Source organism: Eimeria necatrix, genomic scaffold (assembly GCF_000499385.1).
Source record: "Eimeria necatrix Houghton genomic scaffold, Enh_scaff441, whole genome shotgun sequence".
NCBI classification, from domain to species: Eukaryota; Apicomplexa; class Conoidasida; order Eucoccidiorida; family Eimeriidae; genus Eimeria; species Eimeria necatrix.
This window is the reverse complement of record NW_013654806.1, coordinates 5,001-14,923: the sequence shown is the minus strand read 5'-3', so window position 1 is coordinate 14,923 and position 9,923 is coordinate 5,001. Positions and strand designations below refer to the sequence as shown.

General features: G+C 51.9%; 4 protein-coding genes across 4 annotated transcripts in view; 3 read left to right on the top strand and 1 right to left on the bottom strand.

Moving 5' to 3' along the window:
• Positions 1–1,392, bottom strand: part of ENH_00054390 (hypothetical protein, conserved) — a gene marked incomplete at both ends in the record, with an annotated part of 2,680 nt that extends 1,288 nt beyond the window's left edge. Inside the window, one exon of the mRNA XM_013583812.1 lies at positions 33–1,392. Coding sequence (XP_013439266.1) covers positions 33–1,392 — 1,360 coding nt within the window. The remainder of the gene's footprint in view (positions 1–32) is intronic.
• A 4,896-nt stretch (positions 1,393–6,288) lies between these two features.
• On the top strand, positions 6,289–7,021 carry ENH_00054380 (hypothetical protein; the record flags this gene model as incomplete). Its single annotated transcript, XM_013583811.1, has 2 exons — positions 6,289–6,420; positions 6,872–7,021. The coding sequence occupies 2 exons, from the start codon at positions 6,289–6,291 to the stop codon at positions 7,019–7,021; spliced, it is 282 nt and encodes a 93-aa protein (XP_013439265.1).
• Positions 7,022–7,058: 37 nt separating this feature from the next.
• On the top strand, positions 7,059–8,574 carry ENH_00054370 (hypothetical protein, conserved; the record flags this gene model as incomplete). The annotated part of the gene is made up of 2 exons (XM_013583810.1): positions 7,059–7,434; positions 7,502–8,574. 2 exons carry the CDS (start codon positions 7,059–7,061, stop codon positions 8,572–8,574), a joined length of 1,449 nt encoding a protein of 482 aa, XP_013439264.1.
• Positions 8,575–8,928: 354 nt separating this feature from the next.
• The window catches only part of ENH_00054360 (hypothetical protein), a gene marked incomplete at both ends in the record, with an annotated part of 3,174 nt that continues 2,179 nt past the window's right edge, over positions 8,929–9,923 (top strand). The window contains 2 exons of the mRNA XM_013583809.1: positions 8,929–8,934; positions 9,169–9,923. The exon at positions 9,169–9,923 is cut by the window's right edge and continues 356 nt beyond it. Of these exons, the coding sequence (XP_013439263.1) occupies positions 8,929–8,934; positions 9,169–9,923 (761 nt within the window). The remainder of the gene's footprint in view (positions 8,935–9,168) is intronic.

The following is a 9,923-nucleotide window of genomic DNA, read 5'->3' as shown; positions in this document are numbered from 1 at the left end:
TGCTGCTCGAGGCTCGGGGGCCTCAAACGGACCCGCTTCGTTCTGCTGCTGCTGCTGCTGCTGCTGCTGCTGCTGCTGCTGCTGCTGCTGGCGTCGCGGCCTTTTAGTTTGCCTCCCTGAGCCAACAACGTCCAGGGCGTACGTACACCCCGCACCTCCATCAGCAGCAGCAGCAGCAGCTGCTGCTGCTGCTGCTGCTGCTGCTGCTGTTGCTGCTGCAGTTTCTTGCTGCGAACTCCACCGTGGGGCCCCGCCGGCGCTCCTGCGGGCCCTCACAGGTTTCTTTCGTGCTGCTCTCCGGGGGGCCCTGGCCCCCTTTGCTGCTGCTGCTGCTGCAGCAGCAGCAGCAGCAGCAGGAGAAGCAGCAGCAGCAGCAGGGTCCTCCATGGAGACTTCAGCAGCTCCCAAGTCCTGGGGGGCCCCCCCCCTGAAGAGCAGCAGCGGGCTGCTGCTGCCCTCTTGCTGCGCTGCTTGCTGCGTGCGTCTGTCGCAGCAGCCTGCTGCTGCTGCTGCTGCTGCTGCAGTGGTGGTGGTGGTTGGGGCATCAGCAGCAGCAGCAGCAGCGGCGGGCGCCGCGGCTGCTGCTGCTGCAGCGCCTGCTGCTGCTGCAGCTCTGCTGCTGCAGCGCATGCGCTCGTGCTGCAGCAAAGGAGTTGCTGCTTTCGAATCCAAAGTCAACAAGGAAGTCAGGGGGGCCCCACAGGGGCCCCCCGAGTTGGAAAGAGAAGCAGCAGCAAGTTGCTGCTGCTTCGAGTTGGAAAGAGCAGCAGCAGCAGCAAGTTGCTGCTGCAGCAGCGGGTCTCCAGGTGTATCTACAGGGCCCTGCAGGGGCGTGCGGGGCTGCTGCGGGGACATAGCTGCGTAGACACCGCACGCCTGCTGCTGCTGCTGCTGCTGCTGCTTCTGCTGCTGCTGCTGCAGGGGCGGGAGCAGGTGCGCAGCGGCGTGCTGCTGCTGCTGCTGCTGCAGCAGCAGCAGCAAAGGGTCCACTGCCTCCTCCCGCTCCCTCTTGTCACCTGAAGGGCGCGGCAGCAGCGGGGGCCCCCGAGCAGCAGCAGCAGCAGCAGCAGCAGCAGCACTGGGGGGCCCCTGAGCAGCAGCAGCAGCAGCAGCAGCAGCAGCAGCGAGGGGCCCCTGCAAGTCTGCGAAGCACGTGAAGGCGGAAAACGGGGGGGGGATAAGACGCCCCTCTCGTGCTGCTGCTGCTGCTGCTGCAGTCTGCGCTGCTGCTGCTGCTGCTGCTGCTGCGGCCGCAGGATCTGCTTCTGCGGGTGCTGCTGCTGCTGCAGCACCTGCAGCAGCAGCAGCAGCAAAACGAACCAAAGGAAGCGAAGAGAGACAAGCTGTTTCAGAGCCCAAACCCACAGAGTCCCGGGCAGGGCCTGGCGCCATCCCCACTGCTGCTGCTGCTGCTGCTGCTGCTGCTGCTGCTGCAACTGCTGCTGCTGCTGCTGCTGCTGCTGAGGAGAGCTGTTGCGAGTTTGTGTTTGTCTGCAGCCTGCGTTCGCCTCCACGGCATTTGCTGCAGTACCAGCCGCTGCTGCTGCTGCTGGTGCTGCTGCAGCTGCAGCAGCAGCAGCAGCAGCAGCAGTTGCTGCTGCTGCGCTCCCTGGGATGCCCAGGAGGTAAGAAGAGACCCCAAGGCTAGGAGCGAATTAGCTGCGACGTGCTGCTGCTGCCGCTGCTGCTGCTGCTGCAGTCAAATGCGCAGCAGCAGCGCCTGCGGCCGGAGAAGCCGCAGCAGCTGCAGCTGAGCAGCAGCAGCAGCAGCAACAGCAGCAGCAGCAGCAGCAGCAAAGGCACTGCTGCAGGGCGCGAGACAGACGCCCCAAGCGATGAAACAGGTCGACTGCAGCAGCAGAATTTTAGGCGTGCTGCTGTGCCTGAAGCAAAGAATCAGCAGCAGCAGCAGCAGCAGCAGCAGCAGCAGCAGCAGCGCCCGCAAGGTGAGGGACGCCGGCTGAGGGTTTAGGGTTTAGGGTTTAGGGTTTGCTGCTGCCTCCAGAGTCCAGTTGTTACCCACGCAGCAGCAGATGAAGCAAAAAGTAGGGGGGGCAAAAGAGCTGTATCGGCAGCAGCAGCAGCAGCAGCAGTAGCAGCAGCAGCCGGAGCAGCAACAGCAACAGCAGCAGCAGCAGCAGCAGCAACAGCAGCTAAAGCAGTAGCGCATTCACGTCAAATCTAAACAGTTTTTCTAATTGACCCCCGTAATAGATTACATAGGAGGGTTTAGGGTTTAGGGTTTAGGGTTTAGGGTTTAGGGTTTAGGGCCTAGGGTTTGGCGATGCAGCAACGAGCACAAACGCCATCCTCATCTGCGGTGTATGTACACCCCAAGTAAACGAATATGAAATTTGAATTTAAATTTAAATTTAAATTTAATTTTAAATTTAAATTTAAATTGCAGAAGTAGTGTTTGCTGCTTCCGCCCCTTTCTAAACCCTAAACCCTAAACCCTAAACCCTAAACCCTAAACCCTAGACCCGCAGAAGACAACGAGACAGAACCAAAAGCCCAGCGAACGCCCAACACATCTCATTGTAATGCAAACAGAACGAGATATACGCGGCTTCTAGGGTTTAGGGTTTAGGGTTTAGGGTTTAGGGTTTAGGGTTTAGGGTTTAGGGTTTAGGATTTAGAGTGTCAAGGCTTCGCCGAGCTTCCCCACCAACGCCTAATTCGCTACCCGACGCATTTCCTCCACTTCTGCTGCATTGCTGCTGCTGCTGCGTTGCTGCTGCTGCTGCGTTGCTGCTGCGTTTCTGCTGCTGCTGCTGCTGCTGCTGCTGCTGCTGCTGCTGCTGCTGCCGTCCTTGAGTGCTTCTCACCGCGTACCATATGGCTGCTGCTGCTGCTGCTGCTGCTGCTGCTGCTGTTGCTGCTGCTGCCAGTATTACTACTACTACTAGTACTGCTGCTGCTGCTGCTGCTGCTGCAGCTGCTGCTGCTCCTGTTGCATCGCTGCTGCAGCTGCTACTGCTACTGCTGCTGCCGCTGCTGCTGAGAAAGCAGCAGCAGCAGCAGCAAAGGTCCACTTAGATTTAATAAAATGAATTTAATAAAATTAAATTTATTTATTTTTAACATTTGTGTCTCCCCGCATGCAGCAGCAAATTCGTTTTTGAAATAAATGGCAAAAGAGATTTAATAAAAATAAAATTAAATAAAATTAAAAATAAAAAATAAAAAACTTTTTAAAATTTAAAGACTTTGCATGCATGCATTTGAAAGAAAAACGAAAAAATTCCATTCTTCTTTTTCTTTTTTAATTCTTTTTTATTTCTTTTTGGTTATTCTTTATTCTTTTATTTCTTTTATTTTATTTTAATTAATTACATTTCTTTTAAGTTATTTTTATTATTTTTATTTTTATTTATTTTCATTTATTTATTCTTTTAAAAGAACTTATGTTGCATTTTAGAAAAGAAAAAGAGTTTTGTTTGGAGAACAAAAAGAGCAAAAGAAATTCAAATTAAATTTGAAATAAAGAATTAAAATTAAATTAAAATTAAAAAATAAAATTTGAAATTAATTCAAAATAGATTTTTACTTTCCACAGGTGTTGGGGTGTCTGTACACCTCAGAGAAGGGGAGTTTGGTTGTTTTTGTAAATTCTAAAAAATGAAATTAATGGAAATAAAATAAAAATAAAATAAATAAATTCGAATTTAAATCATTTTAATTTAAATAAATGAATTTAAATTAAATTAATGCATTCAAATGAAAGTAAACAAACTTAACTTTTATTTACAACAGAAATTTAAATATGCAAATCCAAAATTAGTAAATTCGTAGTTGAATAGATTTATACAAAGATTAAACAAATAAATAAATAAATAAATAAATAAATAAATAAATAAATAAATATATAAATAAATAAAAACATGAATAAAAATAAACGGAAAAGCGTAAATGAATTTAAACGAATAAGTGCGAAAATAAATTTAAATAAATAAATCCAAATATGAATAATTAAAAAAATGCAAAAGAGATAAATAAAAGTGTCTAAAATAGGAAAATAAATAGAAATAAATAAAATTAAAAAAGCACAAATACAAATCTAAATTCCGAATTAATTAAATGCACAATACCATCAGAATAAATGAATAAATACAATTATAAATAGAATCAAAATAAATATCATAATAAATAAATTTATTAATATAATTTTTACTTATTAAATATAATAATACATATATTATATATATATATATATATATATATATATATATATATATAGATTAAGAGTCTTGACATCTATTTAATAATTTAATTTATTTCTACTCAATGAATTTACATTTGTTGAATTATATTATATTATTTAATTATCTTTTATTTGCCAAATTAATTTATATTTATTTAATTAAATTTTAATTACTTTTATTACTTCTGCATTTCCCAAAAGGTGGAAGTTCGGGTGTACGTACACCTGGAGGTAGAGAATTGCGCAAAAACGCAAACGCGCAAAAAGGGAATTTTCGGGATTTAAATTTATTAAATAAATTCGAAAAAGGAAATAATAAAAAGGACTTTTGCTGGAGTTTAATTAATTGATTAAATCCGGAAATTAAAACATTTAAAATAAACTTTTTACGATTTTATTTCGCTGAATAAATCCGGAAATAAAAATGTTTTAAATGCACTTTTCGGGACTTTGGTTTATTAAAAACAAATATTTAAATTGAATAAATAAATAGTTCAATTAAATAATATATATTTAAATTAAACAATGAATATTTAAATCAAATAATAAATATTTAAATTAAATTAAAATGTTTAAATTCGATTTTACTTTTTCAAAAATTCCTTTTTTGCAAAAAAAGGAAAAGCCGCCAGGTGTACATACAGCTCGCAGAGGAAAACAAAAGAAAAATTAAAAATTAAAAAATAAAAAAAAAATAAAAATAAAAATAAAAATAAAAATGAAAAAGAATTAAAGTGAAATGGAATTGGAAGGAGAAAAAGAAAGAGAGGAAATAAAAGTAAAAGAAGAGAAAGAAGGAAAAGAAATATAAAATGGAAACAAAAGAAATATAAAATGGAGACAAAAGAAACAATAAAAGAAAATTTAAATAAATTAATTCTTTTGAATTAATTTGTTTTTATTTTAAAATTCATTTTGCTGACTTTTGGAATCCTATAAAGACCCATTGAGGTTCTAGGTTTAGGGTTTAAGGTTTAGGGTTTAGGGTTTAGGGTTTAGGGTTTAGGGTTTAGGGTTTAGGGTTTAGGGATCAGGATTTGGGGCTGCGAATGGAAGCAGAAGCATCAGGAGCGGCATCACATGCAGCAAAAGCAACGGCAGCAAGCACAGCAGCAGCAGCAGCAGCAGCAGCAGCAGAAGCAGCAGCAGCAGCAGCAGCAGCAGTAATAACAACAACAAGCAAAATAGGAGCAGCAGCAGCAGCAACAGCAACAGCAACGGCAGCAGCAGCACCCGCACAAGCATGGAGAAGCGGAAGGTAGCGAGAAACTTCTCCAAGGGACAGCAGCAGCAGCAGCAACAATAGCAGCAGCAGCAGCAGCAACAATAGCAGCAGCAGCAGCAGCAGCAGCAACAGCAGCAAGCAGCGCAGGCCCTCCGAACAGCGCACTGAGAACCAGCTACGCACAGCTAGCTAGCCACAAAGTGCTGCAGCCGGCCTTAGCTACAGGTAGCTAGCTAGCTAGCTAGCCAACTAGCTAGCTAGCTAGCTAGCCAGCCAGCCAGCTAGCTAGCTAGCTAGCTAACCAGCTAGCTAGCTAGCCAGCTAATTGCATTAGCTAGCTATCAGGCTAGCTAGTTAGCCAGTTAGCTAGTTAGCTGGCTAGCTAGCTGGCTAGCTGGCTAGCTAGCTGGCTAGCTAGCTAGCTAGCTGCTCCACCCTAGCTAGCCGGCTAGCCAGCCAGCTAGCTAGCTGCCTAGGTAGCTAGCTAAGGTCCCCTGCTTTCCAGTTACGTGGCTAGCTAGCTAGCGAGCTAGCCAGCTAGCTAGCTAGCTGGCTAGCTGGCTAGCTAGCTAGCTGGCTCGCAAGTTGGCTAATTTGGCTAGCTAGCTAGAGCTGGTGGGGCAGCCAAGAGAGGGCAAAGCTGTGGGTGTTTTGCTGCTGCTGCAGAGCAGCTGAGAGAGGAGAACAGAGAGCAGCAACTGCAGCGGCAGCTGGAAGCTGCTGCAACAGCTGCTGCTGCTGCTGCTGCTGCAGCAGCGGCAGCAGCAGCAGCACTAAATCCCCTTGTCTTCCGCTGTCTTTCGCAAATTTTGGATTTGATTTGTTTTCATTTAATTAAATTATTTATTTAAATTGAAAAATGAGGGATAGGACTCGCAGACGCAGTGTAAGCAGCAGTGAACCAGCAGCAGCAGCAGCAGCAGCAGCAGCAGCAGCAGCAGCAGAGCAGCAGCACAGCAGCGGGCCAGCAGCAGCAGACCCGCGGCGTTGTGTCCGTTTTCACCTTTAATTAATTCTTTTATAAATCAAAATAGATAAATAAATAAATAAAAAGAAATGAAGAAAACACCAAACCCTAAACCCCAGCCAGTAGTAGCTGTACAGACACCCCACGGGGTGTAACCGCTGGTCTTCTCTTTTCCCTGACACAGTTGGCTGCCCCCCACTCATTTCAAAACCCTAAATTAGGGTTTAGGGTTTAGGGTTTAGGGATTAGGGTTTAGGGACTAGGGTTTGGGGTTGAGACTCTGTCGCCACCAGCGCCGCCTTGCCCGCGACCCACGCCGTGGGACAGCTTGCCTTGAACTCGACGCTAGGGTTTAGGGTTTAGGGTTTAGGGTTTAGGGTTTAGGGTTTTTGCCAAAGGTTTAAGGGTTTAGGGTTTGAGGTGGCCATGCAGATGCTTGCTGCACAGCCCTTTCTGAGGGGGCCTTCTCGGCGAGCCAGCTGATCAGGAACTGCTGCAGCAGCAGGTACTGCAGCAACAGCAGCAGCAGCAGCAGCAGCAGCAGCAGCAGAAGCAACAGGAGCAGCAGCAGCAGCAGCAGCAGCGGCGGCAACAAGAGGCCTCTTTCAAACGCGAGATGGACTAATGCTGGGGTTTAGGGTTTAGGGTTTAGGGTTTAGGGGATGCCCCCGCGAGGCCTCTCCCCTTGCCAACCATCGTTGCAGCTGTCGGGCGAAGCAGCAGCAGCAGCAGCAGCAGACACAGCAGCAGCAGCAGACACAGCAGCAGCAGCAGACACAGCAGCAGCAGCAGACACAGCAGCAGCAGCAGCAGCAGACACAGCAGCAGCAGCAGCAGCAGACATTGCAGCAGACGCGGCAGCAGCAGGACCCGCTGCAGCAGCAGCGCAGCCGGCCGTAACTTCCCACTCATCGGGAGCAGCAGCTCCAGCAGCAGACTCAGCAGCAGCAGCACCCGCAGAAGCAGCAGCAGCAGCAGCAGCAGCAGCAGCAAATAACTTTGCTGCTGCATGTGTGGGGCCCCTAGATCGCGCTTGCGGTGTCTTTACAGCTGGCTTTATGTCTCTCTCTCAAAACCCGCATTTAATCTGGCGCTCTTCCTCAAGCCCCCCCCCCTCAGCAGCAGCAGCAGCAGCAGCAGCAGCAGCAGCAGCAGCAGCAGCAGCAGCAGCAGCAGCAGCAGCAGAAGCAGCAGCAGCAGCAGCAGCAGCAGCAGCAGCAGCAGCAGCAGCAGCAGCAGCAGCAGCAGCAGCAGCAGAGTGGCTCGCCCGCGAGGCGCAGACAGTCCCCGGGGGGCCCCAGGGGCCCCCGCTGGGCAGCGAGAGCTGGGGGCCCCCTGGGTACCTTTGGGGGCCCCGGCAGTGCCCCGGGGGGCCCCCCAGAGGGTCTTTTGGGGGGCCCCCAGGGGGCCCCCCGAGGGGATATTCTGGAGGCCTCTTTGGGGGCCCCCCCTCAAGGGGGCCCCCCCTGGGACTGCCAAGAGGCCCCTCATGGGGGCCTTTCCCCTGTTGAAGGTCTTTTGCCGTTAGAGTCCGGGGGGGCCCCTGGGGGCCCCCCTGGGGGCCCCTCACCTGGGGGCCCCCCTGGGGGCCCCTCACCTGGGGGCCCCCCTGGGGGCCCCCCTGGGGGCCCCCCTGGGGGCGTTTCTTCAGGGGCCCCCCCTGGGGACCCCCCGGGAGGCCCCCCTGGGGCCCCTTCTGGGGCCGTTTCTTCGGGAGGCCCCCCCGGGGGCCCCCCCGGGGGCCCCCCCGGGGGCCCCCTGGGGGGCCCCCCTGGGGGGCCCCCCGGGGGCCCCCCTGGGGGCCCCGAAGCGAGGGGGGGCCCCCCGGGGGCCCCCGGGCGGTCGCTTTCGTTTGTGGGGGGGCAGCAGCGGGTGTACAGCCAGCCCGTGGGGCGGCTGGGGGCCTCCGGGCTGCCGCTGCAGGCGAGGGGTTTGCTGCGGCGTTTGGGGTGGGTGGCTCGGGCCCGGGGGCGGCTGCAGCAGCAGCTCGTCCAGCAGCAGCAGCAGCAGCAGCAGCAGCAGCAGCAGCAGGAAGAGGGGCCCCTGGCCCTCTGGGCCGGCGGCTACAGCACCCCCTGCGCAGGCAACTTGGAAAGCAGCGACAGCCTTTTCATTTCCTGCTGCACTGACTTCCCCTTGCCGCTGCAGCAGCAGCAGCAGCAGCAGCAGCAGCACTAGCAGCAGCAGCAGCAGTAGCAGCAGCAGCAGTAGCAGCAGCAGCAGTAGTAGCAGCAGCAGCAGCAGCAGTAGCAGCAGCAGCAGCGGTAGCAGCGGCAGCAGCAGCGCCAGTGAAACGCGCAGTGTTGCGGTGCCCAGATAGTTCACTGCAGCAGCAGCAGCAGCAGCAGCAGCAGCTTTTGTATTTGTGTTGTATTTAGATAGATAGGCCTTTAGGCGCTGATGCTGCTGCAGCTGCAGCTGCTGCAGCGGCAGCAGCAGCTGGAACAGAAAAGAACAGAAGAGGGAGCAGCAGCACCAAAACACTAGCAGCTATAGCAGCAGCAGCAGCAGCAGCAGCAGCAGCAGGCCCAGATGTGTGTTTGCTGCTGCTTCTGCTGCTACACCTGCTGCTGCTGCTGGGCACTTGACCCGCCGATGCACTAGCTGCCTGGCCGTTTCAGCTGCTTCACCTCCACCTGCTGCGCCTGCTGCTGCTGCTGCTGCTGCTGCTGCTGCTGCTGCTGCTGCTGCAGGCGGGTGCCGCGGGAGAAGCAGTTTGCTGTTGTCCGCCGCTCGAAAGCGCAGCAGCATTATTTCAATTGTCCTTATCAGCTGTCGAGACTGCCGGAGGAGGCGCTGCTGCAGCTGACCATTCAGTCTCTTGCTGCTGCTGCTGCTGCTGCTGGCGACGCGGGCCCCACACCGCCTGCTGCTGCTGCTGCTGCTGCTGCTGCTGGCGACGCGGGCCCCACACCGCCTGCTGCTGCTGCTGCTGCAGCAACGCCAGCAGCAGCTGACGCCGCAGACCCCGCTGCTGCTGCCTCTCGCGACAGCGACGGAGCAGCGCCACAGCAGCAGGCAGCAGCAGCGCAGCAGACACAAGCAGCAGCAGCAGCAGCAGCAGCAGCAGCAGCAGCAAAGCCGTACGGAGAAGCAGCTGAAGCGCGCTCTGAGCCGTGCCCAGCAGCTGGGGAATTTGCACTGGGGAGCCCTCTGCAGCAGCAGCGAAGCAGCAGCAGGAGCAGCAGGAGCAGCAGGAGCAGCAGGAGCAGCAGCAGCAGCAGCAGCAGCAGTTGCTTCTCAGACGTGAATAAGAGACATCTGAAGTCTTGCAGCAGCGACTGCTTAGAGGCTTTAGGAAGGCAGCGGAGAAGCCAAAGAGACGCAGCAGCAGCAGCAGCAGCAGCAGCAAACCCGGCAGCAGCAATGGAGACAGAAACAGCAGCAGCGGCCGTGCCGTCAGCAGCAGCTTTGTTTCCGACAGCAGCAACTGCAGCAGCTGCCGCCGCCGCCGCAGCAGCAGCAGCAGCAGCAGCAAAAGAGGGCGACGGCGCAAGCAGTTTGCTGCTGGAGCTGGACCGGCCTTT